This window comes from Clarias gariepinus, chromosome 20, assembly GCF_024256425.1.
Source record: "Clarias gariepinus isolate MV-2021 ecotype Netherlands chromosome 20, CGAR_prim_01v2, whole genome shotgun sequence".
Lineage (NCBI taxonomy): Eukaryota > Metazoa > Chordata > Actinopteri > Siluriformes > Clariidae > Clarias > Clarias gariepinus.
In genome coordinates this window covers 14045952-14064801 of record NC_071119.1, presented here as the reverse complement: position 1 = coordinate 14064801, position 18850 = coordinate 14045952, and the positions used below count along the sequence as shown (strand labels likewise).

General features: G+C 36.3%; 1 protein-coding gene across 1 annotated transcript in view; it reads left to right on the top strand.

The window, feature by feature from the left end:
* The window catches only part of fam135a (family with sequence similarity 135 member A), an 84198-nt gene extending 65688 nt beyond the window's left edge, over window positions 1-18510 (top strand). The window contains exons 7-23 of the mRNA XM_053480374.1: window positions 22-92; window positions 421-594; window positions 4763-4889; window positions 5374-5527; window positions 6180-6257; window positions 6604-6653; window positions 10024-10182; window positions 10315-10388; window positions 10480-10634; window positions 11802-13674; window positions 13910-14070; window positions 15550-15641; window positions 15733-15830; window positions 16162-16313; window positions 17054-17164; window positions 17256-17369; window positions 17485-18510. Coding sequence (XP_053336349.1) covers window positions 22-92; window positions 421-594; window positions 4763-4889; window positions 5374-5527; window positions 6180-6257; window positions 6604-6653; window positions 10024-10182; window positions 10315-10388; window positions 10480-10634; window positions 11802-13674; window positions 13910-14070; window positions 15550-15641; window positions 15733-15830; window positions 16162-16313; window positions 17054-17164; window positions 17256-17369; window positions 17485-17690 — 3849 coding nt within the window. The 3' untranslated portion in view covers window positions 17691-18510. The remainder of the gene's footprint in view (window positions 1-21; window positions 93-420; window positions 595-4762; window positions 4890-5373; window positions 5528-6179; window positions 6258-6603; window positions 6654-10023; window positions 10183-10314; window positions 10389-10479; window positions 10635-11801; window positions 13675-13909; window positions 14071-15549; window positions 15642-15732; window positions 15831-16161; window positions 16314-17053; window positions 17165-17255; window positions 17370-17484) is intronic.
* The last annotated feature ends 340 nt before the right edge of the window (window positions 18511-18850 follow it).

Below are 18850 nucleotides of genomic sequence, written 5' to 3'. Positions count from 1 at the left end.
ACATTAGTATCTTCTTTTCAGGTTGAAGAGTCTCTAAATGATATGGATTTTCAGCTTTCTCTAGAACTCTACTTTGCAGATGGTGACTGCATGTATGTAGTGTGTGTTTTTTTTATTATGAATTTGGTCAAAGCATACTCCAGAATATACTGCAGTTGCTGTGTAGTAGATGCCTATTTAATTAATAAAATATTTCAACATAATAAACCCTTTCTTGAATACTATACAATATTGATTAATTTAGTTAGATTTTATTTGTATATGTTTACTTTATTTTTATTTATTTCTATAGTGTGTTTAACAATGGACATAAGTTGCAAAGCTTGGATAGTTGAAAATCTGGACATTTTAAAAATTTTTTTTTAGTTCCATAGGTAATGTAATTTTTGTCAGTCTATGTCATGTTTTTTATTTCTTCAGGCCGGAGGATCCTAGGTCACTGCAAAATATCAGCAGTCGGACACTACAACTGCATTTTAGTCTCCACAGAGGCGTGCACCAGCACATCAATGTCATGTTTGACTACTTTCACCTATCAATCATCTCAGTGACCATCCATGCTTCTCTGGTGGCACTGCATCAACCCCTCATTAGGTAATGAGAAGTGTGAAAAGGGTCTGTGTGCTGCTTTGAATTCAATCTGTGCAACAGTAATTAATGATCAGTTTTACTAGCCAAGTATGCAAGCATACAAAGTAATTAACTTGCTATTTGCACGACAGATAGACAGTAAGGAGAAAATGATAATGTAAAAATAGACATAAACTTACAGTGAAACCTTGGAGTGCAAGTAACCTGGTTTGCGAGCGTTCCACAAGGCGAGGTGAAAATTGTCTTGTTAAACGAGCAAGTTTTGATTTACGAGCACCAAGTATCATTACGCATGTGGTATGCATGCAGTGCAGTGTGCAGCACCAAATATCATTGAGTCTGTGGCATGCATGTGCTTCTTGTTTTGATGCCAAGTGGCACATGTGGCACTCTTATAGTCAACATCCGTGCGCGTGTGTACTGTGTAACATTGACCATGTGTGCACGCGTAAAGCATCTTTTATTTTAAACCACACTTTCTCATTAGTAATTGCTTCTTAGTCATTCCAAATTGACTCTGAAGCATTCAGCAGTGAAGGTAGTAGGAGATACAACACTGATGGAAAGTTATCTGACCCTTTCAGGTTTTTTCCATTTTATGTTTTAAACTCATCAGAAAATGGATGGAGGGGACTTTTTTTAAAAGAAGGGAAGTAATTTCTAGGATATCCTAGCCAATTATGAGACAAAGGAACTTGCATGACTCTACAATTGTAACTGTGCTGTTGATTGTGAGTGGTAAAATGGCTGAATAAGTTTTCCTAAAATCTATTATCAACTCTGCTGTCTTGAAGGTGTTCAGCTCCAGGCTGTTATGGCTGCAGCAGTATGTTAGCCATTCTACTTATTGCCTTGTACTTAGACTTGGCTTAGTCGTGGATTAAGCCAATATAACAGTAAAGTATATAGTAAAGAAGGGGAGGGACCACACAGCCCCGTGGTGCGTCTGTGCTGATGGTTAAAGTGGTGATGTGATTCTTAGCTTAACACACATTTATTTTGTTCTTCTCTGTCAGGAAGTTGGTTATTCTTTTTTTTTTTTTTTAAAGGTAAAGTGTAAGTTATTTTGTTTTATTGTTTTATTTTGGATTTTGCAATTCAAGGTTCTACTGTATGTGTTTAAAAAAAAAATTTGATAAAAGCCAATGTGGCACAATTTACTGAAAAACTCAGTGCTGGCCTTTATAGAAACACCCAGGCCTCCAAATTCCCTAGAACTCAATCTGAACAAGCATCCATGGAATGTGCTGGACAAACAGGTCCAATCAATGGAATGCCCACCTCACAACTTAAATTACCTAAAGGATTTGCAGCTAATGTCCTGGCCATTAATTTGGCTTAATGTAGAGTCGAAAATGTCTACAATACCTTTCTGAAGGACCTGTCAGAAAACAAATGTAACAGGGAGAAGTCCTCTTTTACAAAGTGTGCTCATTTGCATACTTGCATATGTACACACGTGGACAAAATTGTTGGTACCCTTCGGTCAATGAAAGAAAAACCCATAATTGTCACAGAAATAACTATAATCTGACAAAAGTAATAATAAATATTCAAATTCTATGAATGTTAAACAGTGAAAGACACTGCTTTTTAACCATGCTTCAACTGAATAATTAAAAAAATAATAATAAACTCATGGAACAGGCCTAGCCAAAAATTATGGTACCTCTAGACAAGACTGAAAATAATGTGACCAAAGGGACATGTTAATTCAAGGTGTGTCCACTAATTAGCATCACAGGTGTCTATAATCTTGTAATCAGTCAGTGAGCCTATATATAGGGCTCCAGGAAGTCACTTTTGTTTGGTGACATGGTGTGTACCACACTCAACATGGACCAAAGGAAGCGAAGTAAAGCGTTGTCTCAGGAGATTAAAAAAAAAAATTATAGACAAACATGTTAAAGATAAAGGCTATAAGAAAATCTCCAAGCAGCTAAGATGTTCCTGTGACTACAGTTGCAAATATTATTTAGAAATTTAATGTCCATGGGACTGTTGCCAACCTCCCTGGACGTGGCAGCAGGAGGAAAATTGATAACAAATCAAAGAGACGGATAATCTGAATGGTAACAGAAAAGCCCAGCAAGACTTCTAAAGAAATGCAAGGTGAACTTCATGCTCAAGGAATAACAGTGTCAGATCGCACTATCCGTCGTTGTTTGAGCCAAAGTGGACTACATGGGAGACGACCAAGGAGGACACCATTGTTAAAAACAAATCATAAAAAATCCAGGTTGGAATATGCCGAACCACATGTTGACAAGCCACAAAGCCTCTCGGAGAATGTCCTATGGACAGATGAGACAAAAATGTTCACAGACAGAAAAATGAAGCATATCAAGAAAAAAAACACTGTCCCTACTGTGATACATGGTGTCTCTGTTATGTTCTGGGGCTGCTTTGCTGCGTCTGGCACAGGGTGTCTTGAATCTGTGCAGGGTACAATGAAATTTCAAGACTAACGAGGGATTCTAGAGAGAAATGTCCTGGCCAGTGTCAGAAAGCTTGGTCTCAGTCGCAGGTCATGGGTCTTGCAACAGGACAATGACCCAAAACACAGCTAAAAACACTTAATAATGAGCCCTGACCTCAATCCTATTGAGCATCTTTGAAAGGAGCTGAAACATTTCATCTGAAAAAGGCGCCAATCAAACCCAAAACAACTAAAGCAGTTTGCTCATGAGAAGTGGGCCAAAATACCGGCTGAGGTGCAGAAGTCTCATTGATAGTTACAGAAATCGTTAAGGTTGTGCAACAAACTATTAAGTTAGGGGTACAATAATTTTTGTCTAGGCCTGTTCCAGGAGTTTTTTTGTTTTTTTTTAAATAATTCTCCTGAAGCATGGTTGAAAAACAATGTCTGACTTTCATTGGTTAACATTTATAGAATTTTTAATTATTCTTACTTTTGTCAGATTAAAGTTAATTCAAGGAGCTTGCTTTTAGTAGGAGTTTTAGGTTCATAAATAAGAGCCATGCCCATTTGTCATGTACTGTATATAGAGAAAGAAGTTCTGCATCCTTTGTTTTCAGATTAACTGACATGTCATATATCAACCTTTTTTTTATAACAATTCAAATGAAAGTAAACATGACAGCACATTTATAACTACCTTCTTTCATTATTTTTCATTCACTCATGACATGAACATTATTAAGTAAGTTTAAACACACACACACACACATATGTATATATATATATATGTGTGTGTGTGTGTGTGTGTATATATATTATATAAAGTATAGAAAGTAAATACCATTACCAGTATTTGTAGTTAAACTTTCACAATAATTATCGCTGTTAAAAGGATTAAGGTTAATTTCTTAGAATTCTATTGCTTAAACAAAAAAACTCTGTGACCCTTGAGACCCTTATTTGGGTGATACCAGTAATTAATTTAAATTACAGTAAGTATTTACATCATTTCTATACCTGTGTGCTGTAAAGTCAAAAGTGAAATTGTGTAATGGGCAATTCATTTTAGTCAACATGAAGTCCACTTTGTTAAGGTTACTAGCATATTTCACTGATGAATCTTTGCCATCATAGCAAAATTATTATATACAGGATATATAAATATAAAATATTTATATACAGGATATATTTGTAAAAATAAAAGCATTTGGACATATTTCACTTCAACAGTAGACACTGAGAACTAAAACAAAATTCCAAGTCACTGTTAACGACAAACAGTACATTTAACCTTTAAAAATGCACACTAATGGTGCATATTTATCAGTTATCATCAACATGGATCTAATTGGCAAGTTCCACACACAGATTAAATAACCCTCTTGGAATTAGATTTTAGATTTTCTATCTAGCAAACCCCAAACAGTAGAAACTGGTGATTGGATATCTTTCATTCTTCCCAAGGCTGAACACCTAGTTATTTGCTCTATAAACTCATAAATGTGTCTCCTCACATGCAGGTAACTCAATCATCACTTGAATCATCAGGCCAGATGACATGACCACAACAGTCCATCATAAGTGTTTGCATTATAAAGTGTATGCTTATAATTAATTAAATAAAGTAGAGAAAACAGAAAATACTGTGAATTACATCTGTAATGAAAATGAATCTAAAGAGTATTTGGTGATTGTGATAGCTCTGGTAAAATCTTTCTGACATTTAGACTTTAACACTTTATCATGCAGTTTCCCCCGGCTTGGGAAAAGCACCTGGCTAAACCGCAGTGTACCAGCACAGGGCAAAGATTTCATGATCCCCACACTGGAGACTGTAGTATTTGGCTGCACCTATGTGAAACAGATGTCCTCAGATGTAAGACAGTTATGCACACCCACACAATATCAGTTTTTGTAAATGATTATTAAGTACTAATAACATTCATCACCAGTCACTATTTACTAAGTTAGCTGTTATATCTATCATTTAGCAAGAGAACTTCAGAATCAGTTGTTGGGTATAAAATTGAGTCTTTCAAGGAAAGTTTATTACCATGGTATATTTACTATCATTGTGCTTGCACAAGTGTACAAGTACACATCTTTTGTTTATATACAGTGTGTATGTGTGCGTGTGTATATAACAAACGTCATGCTTTTTATTGCCCGAAAACACAGCTTGGCACAATACTAGCTTTTAAGTTACTTTCTATCAAATTAAAGTCAATTACAGTACTGTTTATAACTGTATTACACAAATTCAGGTAATACACATTTTATATTAAATGCCTGTTTTGAATTTAGAAAAATAACCTTTCTTTATCATTTGGTTAAACATGATTAAATTGATGTTTCCACAGGGCAAGACCTTCCTGGTTTCAGATCAATGTCTTCAGCATGCCTTCAACTTGCACCACAGCCTGTGTGCCAGCTTGCTGGTGGCCTACCAGGGCCTCTTTGAGTACTTCATGGCTCTTACAAAGAGCCTCTCTTCCTCTCATCGCATGGAGCTTGGTATGTTCATGCTGGGTAGTTTCATGAGTATTAGGTCTCATAATGTGAACCAATAAACCACAACACTGTCTTGTTGTTTTCAATTTTATGTTTTTGTGTTAACTTTCAAAACATAATTCTAATTATTGTGCTATTTATACATGTATAATCTCTAGCTACAGTCATCCCATTAAAGGACATATTGTAATACAAAAGTCCAGATTTTCCATCTTACTCATTTTCAGACTTCTTTCTAAAAACATTTTTTTTTTCTTTGCATAGTTATATTAGGGCTATTACTAACCAGGATGTAGTTTGCTGCATCCCATTGTGGTTTCCTCTGGTAAGATCTAAAGAATAAATTATAACCCTTAACCATTCCAACCTACAACCAGTGTAACTTTTATAACATTTAACTGATGCGTATCCTTAATTAATTTTAATGCACATTATCTTTAAATCATACTAGTGTGTTTCTAAGAACTTTTATGAAGATTTTTAACCTTAACCACCACCATATACTAAATTTAAAGGCACTAAATATCCTCTCTCTGCTGCTTTATGTGTCTTGTGACTGGATCCTAGAAGTATAATAAAGGTAGAACTCAGCCTCTTTAAGTATCAGGGAGAGGAATTATTTTAAACATGCCTATATGTGCAATCCCACCACTAGCCAAGCCCAGCATGCAAGTCCTTTATGAGCGAGTTCTAAGAAGACCTTTTCCCAGGGGCCAAAGGCACATCCACATAGGTATGTCAGTTGACTGTCAACCTCAACATGCCTTTCATTCTTGTTTATTTCTGTATGGCCAGTTGATCTTCCCCTTTGTGGGGTGAGCCGTCATTTGGAACCAAGACTAACAAAAAAACATTAAATTCTTTGCAGGAATGCTGCTCTTAAGTATCTTCTGTACTCATGTGCTAGTTTCCTTTTGTAGCTCTCAATCTTTGGCTCATCAGAGAAACTAATTTCTCTCGTCATGCAGTGCCAAGGATGCAGAGAGAACTAATTTCTCTCTTCATGCAGTGCCACATTGATTTGCTACGTTGTTGACTTTTTTTTTCTTTTTTTCTTTTTTTTTTTTTTTTTTTTTTATAAAAACCAGATGTTGAAGCCCGTCTTCATGAGCTTTGCGAACATGTAAAGGTATGTTAATATTTATAATTATAATAATTTCAGCCCTCAGTGGTTTTTTCATAAAAAAAAAAAAAAAACATTGGATTGCTTTCTGCACTTCCCTTTTTTTCCCTTTTTATCACTCTGAGATAGAGTAAATCTGTGCTCAACAAAATGTTTATTTTCGATTGCTCCAGAGTCCAATCTTTATGCTCTCTAGCAAATTTGTTGTCTTTTTCCAAGTAGCATTACTAACAAGTTTTTTTTTTTTTGCCAATTTACCAATATTGTTCTAGGTTTTAATAATGCAAAAGACATTTGCAGTTCCAGTAATTTCACCTATCTTTTGTTTTCTTTGCTTGAAACCACAAGCAAATAATCTATAAGCAAATATTTTTTCTCTTTTGAAAAAAAAAAAACTTCTTTTCTTGACCATGTTGTGCCTCCTACACCTTTTTAAGAAATGACAGGCTGCATCAGTTAGGGAATTGATGCAAGCTGATACTTATAATTCATTGCAGTATTTATCCAGTCAAAGGATAATCTTTGGCTTATTAAAATCCAAATAGATGTATGGCTAGATAGATAGATGAACTAATAAATAAATAGATGGAAAGATTGATTACAGTTTTGTTTAAACACCTCTTAGGTGTTTAAATTTCTCATAACTCTAAACGCAAAATGATTAAAAAAAAATAAAAATAAAATTAGCTATGTTACAAAACTTTAAAATTCCACTTAAACAATTCACACACAGCTATCATAAGCTTATATACTCAGCAAAAAAAGAAACGTCCCTTTTTCAGGACTGTGTATTTCAACAATAATGTTTTAAAAATCCAAATAACTTTACAGATCTTCATTGTAAAGAGTTTAAACAATGTTTTCCATGCATGTTCAATTAACCATAATCAATTAACATGCACCTGTGGAATGGTCGTTAAGACCTTAACAGCTTACAGAAAGTAGGCATTTAGGGTCACAGTTCTAAAAACGCAGGATACTAAAGAGACTTGTCTACCGACTGTGAAAAACACCCAAAGAAAGGAGGGAGGCATGAGGACTGCTGATGTGGCTAGGGCAAAAAATTGCCATGTCCGCACTGTGAGACGCCTAATACAGCGCTACAAGGAGACGGGAAGGACAGCTGATAATCCTCGCAGTGGAAGACCACGTGTAACAACACCTGCACAGGATCGGTACATCCAAATATCACACCTGCGTGACAGGTACAGGATGGCAACAACAACTGCCCGAGTCACACCGGGAACACACAATCCCTCCATCAGTGCTCAGACTGTCCATGACAGTCCATAGGCAGTCCATGAGGAGGAGATGCACTGCAGTACTTCAAGCAGCTGGTGGCCACACCAGATACTGACTTGTAGGGCTGGGTAAAAAATCGATTTAATCTATTTATCGATTTTGTAGTTTACAACGATTTTTATTTTGCAAACTTGAGTTTTTTGACACAATAGTTTTTTCGTACTTTTCCGCGTTTCGTCCTTGTTGGTTGCCGTAGCGCGATATGAGCCAGCAGCCGCCCCGCCTACACAGTCAAAACAACATGGCAGCGTGTAGCAGAGAACTACTTCCAAATAAAGGCACAAGTAATTCCGTAATTTCGAACTGGTTTGGTTTTGATGCAGCAGACGAAACACAGACGAAGCCTTGCTGCAAAATATGTTTCAAGGCTGTTGCTACTGGAAGCAGAAGTACAACAAATCTTTTCCAGCACCTGAGGAATAAACATCCCGAAGAATGGGAGAAGTGCAGCCAGCTCCGTAGCGAAAGCGGGATTGAGGACAATCATAGCAATAAAGTTGCACTTTTGACACTATATCTGATGTCTGCAGCCATTTTTTAAGTGCATTGGAAAAAAAACCGAAAATCGATTCGAAACTCGAATTTTTCTTTAAAAATCGAAGATTTTTTTTTTAGGCAAAATCGCCCAGCCCTACTGACTTGTACTTTTGATTTTGAGCCTCCCTTCATTCAGGAAAACATTGTGAAACTTTTCTCTCATTTCTTTACATTGAGTTATGCTCAAATAGCATGATATACCTGTTTTATCCTCAGCTGATGTTGATTCAGGACACATTCAATTTTGTCCATGTTTGCGAAATTTACATTGTCTTCCAAAACTCTGATTTCTCTGGGTGATGGCATTATATTTAAAAATCATGTTCTGTGTAAAGTATATACACATTTTATAGAACACATTCTACTGTACAGCTATGTAAATGTAAGACAAAACATTTACACCATAGGGTACATTCCTGTAAGGTAGCACTGTAAATATGCATAGAAACCACAGTTAAGGTCTTTCGGCTTCTTCCATCAAGGAGTCGCCACAGCGGACCATCTGATCCACCCACAACTTTGGCACAGGTTTTACACCAGACGCCCTTCTTGATGCAGGGTTGCCATTTAATTCTGGCTAACAAACGATTTAAAGCTAAACGTGATCTGAAATCTTGGAGTGTGCAACTTTTTTGGCCAGGCAGTAAATTGAATTTTAAAAAATTAAGAAATGGGAAAATTAATTAAAGTACAGTGGAACCTTGGAATGCAAGCATAATTTGTTCTTGTGGAGACGTGCTTGTACATCAAAACACTCGTATATCAAAGCAAATTCCCCTATAAAAAATATTGGAAACTCCGATGATTCATTCCACAGCCCAAAAATATTCATATAAAAATAATTAATACAAAATATTAAATAAAACAAATTAACCTGCACTTTACGTTTGAAAAGTGTAGTAACGCAGTGCCGAAAGTTTTGTAACTTATGCCTTTATTGACAATAACAGAAAGGCATGAAATAGTTATAATAAAAAATAATGACACGTGCTCTCTGCTTCCCACATTCAGCTGCTTGTTCTTTGCTCTTTTTGAAAATGCTTACCATTACATTAGCAAATTGGTGGACCTTGCCCCACCCTTGCTTTAGAAGAATTATGCCTTTCTTTGACTCAACGTGTATGCAAGAACTCCTTATAATTTTTACTCGTCACATTATTAGTTTTAAATTTGGCCTGTCAAAACATTTTTGGAGGATATTGCAGCCACCAGATTTAAAATTAGTGCATATTTTTCATGAACATAGTGCGCTTCCCTGAAATCATTAGAAAACTAAGCTAGCAAGTCAGAAGTCAAAATAATGTTTAAATTTAATCTTTAAATTAGGATTAAAGCAGGATGGAAGCCTGAGTAAACTGCTCCTTTCCAACCGAAGCAAATATTGTTTTTACATCTTTGTACATCACAAAATTATTTTTTAGGTACAACTCTTACCATTTCTTTCCCATTTCTTGTTTATGCCTCTAAGAAAACATATAAGTGTTGCCTATAACTGTCTAACTTCTTTTCATATATCTTATTATTTTTTATGCTGCAGCAAAAGGCAGAGAGCCCAGATGAGCTTGCTGAACTAGTTAATATGAATCTTGCACAGTTATGTTCTTTGCTGATGGCTCTGTGGGGTCAGTTTCTGGAAACAGTTTCTCTGAATGAAAATGTTATGACACTATTGGCCCAAGAACATCATATTCTTAGGGTAAGTCCACAAAACCTGAAACAAGCCTTCTTGTTAAGAAGAAGAATTATAATATATAATAAGTTATTGTAGGCCTATCCTCTATCGTATATTATTGGTCTAATAATGTTTTTTTTCTGTGTTTTGCGGTAGGTACAGAGATTTTCTGAGGCTTTTTTTTGTCTTGAGCACCCTAGACAGGCTGCACTAGCATTCCAGGAGTTGCAGTATGTATCAGGATGCTATTTGTTGTATACTGGGAAATGTCATTTATACATATTTACTCACACCGACTTTGTTTTATTTGAATTTGAATAGTGCACATAGCCAGCAACAGATGATTGGAGTCATTAAGAACTCATCGTACTATCTTTCTCTACCACCACTTCCTGTGGAATGTGCTGAACTGGATGGGGATGTCAGCTCCCTCCCAATCATCTTTGAGGATCGATATCTGGAATGCATTAAAGAGGGTTTGTTTATTCAAGCAGTTAGCAAATTTTGGTATAATCAGGTTATACAGCATCTTGCATATTATTTTGACATTTTTAAATATATTTCATATATTATGAAATTACAAACGGTCTACAAAGTTCCCTTCAAAAGTATTAAAACAGCAAGTCTTTCGATTTTGCATTTGAAAACATTTCTGTTTGATACCTTTCCATCAGGGTCTTGTTCAGATGATAATATGCAAACTTAATTGGGTTAATTTCTAATGATTCCACTTCCACTTTTTTACTGTTGTGTTTCTGTTGTTTGTTGTGGGTCATTGTGCTGAAGCATGATGTTTACCCTCAATTGGATTAAATGCATTTTTTTGTAAATCAGCATATAAAATTTACATTACATTTAGGCATTTGGCAGACGCTCTTATCCAGAGCGACTTACATTTTTATTTAATTACACATCTGAGCAGTTGAGGGTTAAGGGCCTTGCTCAAGGGCCCAACAGTGGCAACTTGGTGGTTGTGGGATTTGAACCTGGGATCTTCCGAACCGTAGTCCAATGCTAGACTTGTGAATTAATGTATTTATAATTCATAAGTTACATAATTAAGATTATCAAGCCTGTTCCATAAGCAGGCATTCTCATCTTCAAAAATCCTTGACTGTAGGCTTACTGTAAGCCGAACCAAGGGTGAAATTCAACCAGAGACACTGCACAAATTTGCTTTCTTTTCTCCCATTCTCCCTCATCTTTTTTGGGGTACTATTTTTAACAACAAATGCAGCCGTGCAAATCCCATGCCTTAATTATTGAGAAATTAAATTTACTACGGCACACCTGGACAACAAGAAAGACCTGTCAGTTACATGTTCCAGTATTTTTTTTTAATTTTTTATAAATAGGTGGTTTAAAAAAAGGGGTGTCATGTTTCAAGTAGATTAACATATGTAGATATGTATGTTAGCTAAAATTGTTTTTAATTTTCTAATTTTTTTGTCTTGATCTCAAACACAAATACCATTACCGTGTAGCAAAACGGAACAATAAAAACTGGCCTTGCCTTTTTAACTTGAGTAAACAGCAATGTAGACTCTGCTAATAAAAATTTACAATATTTGATGTAATAATTGATATGACACTGAAATTTAATTCATTTATTTATTTATTTATTTTATTGGCTTTTCCTAAAGATCATGATGGTCCATGGCTTGGTCTACCCAAACCCAGGAATGGATCTGGGCCTACTAAACCAGATAAACCTGTTTTAAAAGAGCTCAGTGTTGGCAGAGAAGGTTCTGTTAGTTCCTACCCAGAACCCCATCTACCTGCTTTAGACACTAATTGGCACAAGGACAATGAACCTCCAGTAAAATCCAAGGCCAAGTCCATCAAACTAAAGAAGAACATTAAGACTGAGAACTCTAAAAAGCTAATCAAACAGTGCTCCAAGGACTGTGTGATTTTGACTGGCTACAAGAACCTGAAGGTGAACCATGATGAACCAGATGGCAAGTCTAAAGGAGACTTTAAGTGCAGTGAGAAAGAGAAACAAGGATATTTGCTTGGATATCCCAGCAGCAGGTTAAGTTCCATGTCCAAACACATGAATCATTATGACACTAGACTTTTCCATGTGGATCATATTATGAATAACAGTCAGACAGACGCTATCATTCAAAATGACACTTTCACAAATCTGACAAGCTCACACATAGAGACAACCCCTGTATCTGGAGCCACAGAAGGCAAAGCAACAGAGGAATCCAATATTATGGTCATACCTGCTGGGTTCCAGCATGTTGAGAACAGACCTAGTGTCAAGAATCCCTGCCAAGGTGACAAGGTCACTGTCTTATTTTCAAAACCCAGTAATCAAACATTGACACTACAGCCAGGCTTTCCAAAGATTGCACAGAGAGATTTCTGTGAAATCAAATCTCAACAAAGAGACAATTTTGGTAACCAAGATATGGATATGGGGTCTGAGTGCGCTATAACAATGAGGAGCTACTGTTTACCAAGTGCAGCCTCAAAACTCTCAGATTCAGGCATTGAAAGTGAGCCTAGTTCAGCCACATTGCTAGTACCAGGTCCTCAAACCATTTCCAATTTTGCTGAAGTGAATCTAGACTGGGTCTCACTACATTTTAAGCAGACCTCTACTAAGTGTCAAACTGTTGCTGTCAAGCCATCTAATCTCAGTATTGTTTCAAAAGAGTCCAATGGCCCAGAGGAGACAAACCCTGAGAGTACTAGTGGTGTGAGTGGCATACAGTCTTCGCTAACCTCCATAAATTCACTTCCCTTAGATGATGAGATGGAGGGAGAGGTTCCATGTCGGGTATCCAGTGTCATTGTGCAAGAGCAGGCATTGGTTTTTTCTGATAAATCTGATATCAGTATCCCTATTCATGCCACCAGCCCGAGCAAATCCTTAGCTAACCAAGAAGACTCTACTTGTCGTGGGAATCCAGTGTCTCACAAAGATGAGACTTCTGTTCTCCTGTCCCTTTGCAAAGCTTTTGCTTCTCACACTATATCTGAGTCTGCAAAAGTTAGAACCTCAGTGGAAGACGATATGGGGCTTCAAGTTGGCATCGATATGCAAAATGATGAACAATCTAGTACATCAGCCACAAGCACCACAGACTTGGTAAAAAAAGGCTTAGTAGAGAACTATTTTGGTTCATACTCGAGTAATGATATTTCTGAGATAAGTCCAGAGGAAACACCAGCTATTACAATTGCCATTCAGACAGAGGTCCATTCCTCTGAAGAAGAAGAAGATAGACCAAACCATGAGATGATAGAAAATGGCTACTATGAGGAGACAGATGAGCCATTCTATGTCAGTGGCATGGCAGAAAAGATGGGTAGAAGTGGAGAGGTGAATGGCAGTGGGACTTCAACAGCTAGAAGCCCTTGTTATAGATATAGGAATTTGGAGCACCTTGGAAATATGCATTTATCTTGGAACTACCTGCAAACTCAACCCACCAAATCACTGTGTACCAGTACAATTTTGCGCTGGTATGAGAGCTCCCCTTCTACCCAGGCGAAAGTGTAAGTTTTCTCATTTTCATCTTGCATTGCATTGCATTGCATTGGTAAAGTGCATATGAGAATTTCCTTGGTACTGTACATTTAATCCATTTATGTTATTAAATGTCAAGGTTATGTGTTTTAGACCAATCGTTATAACCTCATGATTTCATTTATATCTGCAATTAATGCTTAAAATTCACACATTTAATCTTATTTGTCCTTCAATGTTGCTGTAAAAAATTGTGTTTCGTAGATTTGCTTTGGCAAGAGAGGAGCTGAAGAAGCTTAAACTGCCAGGATTCCTGTACAGTGAAGTAGCTGAGTTGTCTTCAACTGTGCCATATTTTAGCCGGGATGAGGATGAGAGCTGTGATGAGGGTGTTCACCTCGTTGTCTGTGTCCATGGCTTAGATGGTGAGGACAGACCACCATGCTAAGTCTGCCTCAGACAGCAGTACTTAATGAGTACTGCTGTCTGAGGCAGACTTAGCATGGTGGGGGCTTGAATTATTGCTGGGGCACTATACCTACACCATGATGTGAAAATACAGTTGCTTGTGCCAGAAAAATCAAACCTGCTCTATCATGGTAGAAACAAAAACAAGTCTAAACAAGAAGTAAAACACCAATACCGCTAACTCAGTTTAACCTGTGTGTGTTTATGTATGTATACACATCCACACACCAAAGCAAAACATTACCCGAGTTGAAATGACCAACATTTATCACCACCAAACCGGTGAAGGGATCACAGGGACCAGGTCATCCAGTCTTATCGCACAGAAACACTCTGGAGAATTTGGAGGCAATTTCAACACCTCAAACTCGTTGTTGTTTCCTTATACAATTTTTAAACTCTTGCAGTGTGGCAGGGCTAAAAGAATGAATTGCCATTAGGGGATCCTGTTTCCATGAAGGGTGTACATGATCAGCAATATTGTATATGTAGGTGGTATGTAACATCCACATAAAGTAACATTCACGTAAATGGTAGGACTCAAGGTTTACAAATAGAACATTGCCGAAAGTATCTCACTGCCTACAATAGCTTGACTTAATTTCATTGTGCATCCTGGAGTTATTCCTTACCCAGGAAAGCAATGCACACGCACCCGGCAATCCACATGATCTAAAAGGAAATGTGACTCTTCAAAGAGGCCATTTTCTTCTATTTTACCGTGGGCCAGTTCTGATGCTTGCATGACTATTGTATGCATCTTGAGCGGTAGACATGGGTCATCATGGGTACCCTGACCACTGCAGCTACACAACCCCATATGCAAGAAACTGTGATGTACTATGTTTAGACACCTTTCTTAACCTTTCTAGTTAAGCATTAACTTTTTTAGCAATTGGAGCTATATTAGCTTTTCTGTTGGTCTAGCTTTTGCACACCCACATGCATCTTGGATGCCTGTGACCCTGTCACCAGTTCACCAGTTTTCCTTGCTTGAACCACTATTGGTAGGTCCTGACCACTGCAGACCAGGAGTCCACAAGAGCTCCAGTTTTGGAGTTTCTGACCCAGTCATCACCCAGTTCTGGTGCCATTGTAACAAGATAATCAATTTTATTTATTTCTCCTGTCACTGATCATAATGTTATGTCTGGTCTGTATTATAGGTTATATTGATGTATTTTTTTTCTGGCACTGGTATATCCTAAAATGACTGCCAAGATTCATCTGGCTCAAATAGGCAAAACATGATGCACCTTGCAGCAAAAGTAAATGTTGGGACATTGCATGAGGTTGTCAAAACATTACCATGGCAAGTGTGCGCGTTCGTGCACGTTCGTGCGCATGTGTGTATGCATGTGCACATACATATAAGTAATCTTAAAGAGACCATTAAAATAATTACTTTTGCTCTAATTTCTCACTGCACTCCACAGGTAACAGTGCAGATTTAAGGCTGGTGAAGACCTACCTAGAGCTGGGCTTGCCTGGAGCTCATATAGAATTTTTAATGTCGGAGCGCAACCAGGTACCTAACAATTTCCCAAAAAGATGTTATTTAGCTATGCAAACATAAAAAAATAAACATTTAAATGTGTTTTTTTTTTTAACCATCTTAGAATGACACTTTTGCTGACTTTGATTCTATGACTGACCGACTATTGGAAGAAATTATACAACATGTACAAATCTACAATCTCATAATTTCTAAAATAAGGTAAACTTTTTTAAGATGAAACAACAAAATTCATAAAGACAAGTTTATTTTTACAATATCATTGCCAGTTATCAGTATTGGCTAATATTCCATGGTACTAAATTTAAAAAGTTTTTTGCTCGATTATGTAATTGCTTCTATAACTTGACTTGTTCACAAAGAATGGTAGTTTTTTACAATTTTGCCCCAAATTTTAGGTTATGTCTATTAAACAGCCTAAAGGTGCATTCCTACATAATAGGTTAATTCTTGCATTATTCACTGAGTCATGCTGTGTAGCTGATTTTCAAAACCAGGTTACACAAGAATAATTATAAATGTTGTTTTCCAGCTTTGTTGGTCATTCACTTGGAAATCTGATAGTGAGATCTGTCTTGACAAGACCCAGGTTTAAGGGCTATCTTAACAGACTTCATACCTTCCTTTCACTGTCTGGACCACATCTTGGCACCCTCTACAACAGCTCAGCCCTTGTCAATACTGGTACAATTAAACCTGATTATCAGTGCATTTAACACAGCAGAAAACAGAAGGGCATTTTATTAGTTAGTTTTAATAACAATACAGTGAAACCTCAGATTGCAAGTAATGCGGTTTTCGGTTGTTCTGCAAGACAGCAAAGATTTTTAATAAAATCTTTTCAAAGGTAAAGTGCAGGTTAATTTGTTTTATTTTTACTTTACAGCAGTGATTTCGTTAGTGTGTCGCCCAATTGAGTGTCAGAGATTTCTTGTTTACTTTTCTGATAAAGCAGTGTTTTCGTTGTGTGCGTGCGTGTTAGAGTGAAGGAAGGGTAACTACTGTATGTAAGACGAGAAGGGGGAGAGGGGAGCTTACTTTGGATTCACATACATACACAACGCCTGCACACAAACGGAATCTGTCAGAATTTATTTTTATTTATTTTTTTAAAGGTGAAGTGCAGGTTAATTTGTTTTATTTTTATGTAATATTTAGTGTTAATTATTTTTATGTATTTATTTTTTGGGGCTGTGGATTGAATAATTGTGTGGATTGACTGTGAATTGAGTTTCCATTATTTCTTATGGGAAAATTTTATTTGGTTTACAAGTGTTTTGGAATACGAGCCCACTTCCAGAATTAATTATGCTCGCAATTTAAGGTTTCACTGTATTATGTAATGATCTTGTCTTTTTTTAAGCTTACTTCCTCATACTTTAGTAATCTTTCCATTGTTTGAATTTAATTTCTTTCTCCTTTAGGACTTTGGTTCATGCAAAAATGGAAGAAGTCTGGCTCACTATTGCAGCTTACTTGCCGAGATCACCCAGATCCTCGGCAGACATTTCTCTACAAGATAAGCAAGAAAGCTGGTTAGTATCATTCCTTGGTCCTTGGGGCAAGCAGACTTTGTGGGGTTTATTTTCTAACGTTTTGAATTTTTTTGGTCTCTCTATTGTACAGGGCTTCAGTTTTTTAGAAATGTGGTGCTGGTAGGTTCTCTGCAGGACCGATATGTGCCCTATCACTCTGCTCGAATTGAGATGTGCAAAACGGCCTTAAAGGACAAGCAGATGGGTGAGGCCTGCAGTTCTTCTCTTTTACCTTTTTTATAAATGTCTGAAGAAAATGTTTGTTATATATTAGACAATTCAAATAAAATTATTTTTAAATAATAAATCTTAATCCCTAGGGCCAGTATATGCTGAGATGATTGAGAACATATTATTACCTGTTCTCCAAAATAAAGACTGTAACCTGGTGCGATACAACGTTGTGCATGCGCTACCCAACACAGCCAACTCTTTAATAGGACGGGCAGCCCACATTGCTGTTTTGGATTCTGAAATATTCCTGGAGAAGTTCTTCCTGGTGGCTGGATTAAAGTTCTTTCAGTAGCTGCTTAGGACACAGGAAGATGGCACAAATACCTCCCAGCATTAAAATAGACATTTTCAATGAGAAGTCATTTTCACCTCTCAATGGCCTATAATGGTTCTTAATATTTAGTTTTCATTCAGTTTTTTTTTTAAGTATATTCAGAATTCGAGTTTTTGTGTTGCTATGTTGAAAATATTTTATAGTATTCTGTTCATTATGGAAATGGTTAATTGTATGTTGTATGCATTTCAGTGTTATTTAATTTTTTTTATGTTAAATGGGAAATAAAGTCTGAATTTGTTTGGCTAAACCTTGATAACAAATGTTATGTGAAACCTTGATATTAAACTGGAAATTTGACTGCTGAAAGAAAACATATTTGGCACAGCTTACTGAAGGGACACTTTTGTTGCAAATATTCATGTTCAACAGAACATATAAGTAGTAACTGCTATCCAAGCTGCATTAGATATTTTTAATCAGGAGTCATTTAAGTACATGCACTTTCTCAAAACAACTTTATACTTTGATTTTATATGAGGTATTTTTCACCCATTGCAATATTATGCACAACACATCATCTTAACCTGTTATTATATATTACATAGCCTTTTAACATTGTGTTCACATTTAATTGTCATTTTAATTGGTTTCAGCTGAATACACCTTGTTAGATTTGATTTTGTGTTTAAAAAAAGAGGTTAAGTTATTATCTGGTGCTAATTTATGCTTTTAATCAAGAAATTGTTAGCAAAAAGTGTAAATGAAATATCAGTTTTATTTTTTTTTATAATGGACTGAAATATCATTAAATAAGTCAAATTAAAGTTTTTGTATGTTTGCTTTTTGACCATATATAACCCTTTAAAGGTGTCTAATAATGCACTAATAAATTAGTATAATTTGTTATTAAAAAAAGAATTTTTATAATTAATATGGTTACTTGGTCAGCAAATTGCGTCAAAACCAGGAAATTTACCCTTTATAGCCGAAGTTAAAAGTTATAACTCCATATTTTAAAATCAGTCGTTTTTCCAATCATAGGACTGGATGCTTCTTCCATATTGACAGTACAGTAATGTCTGTGGCCATTGAAGCACTTTTTTCTTCACCTTGAATCCTTAGTGGCTGTAAAAGCAAATTAGCAAGATCACACAATCCTGCTAGTGAACAAGTAA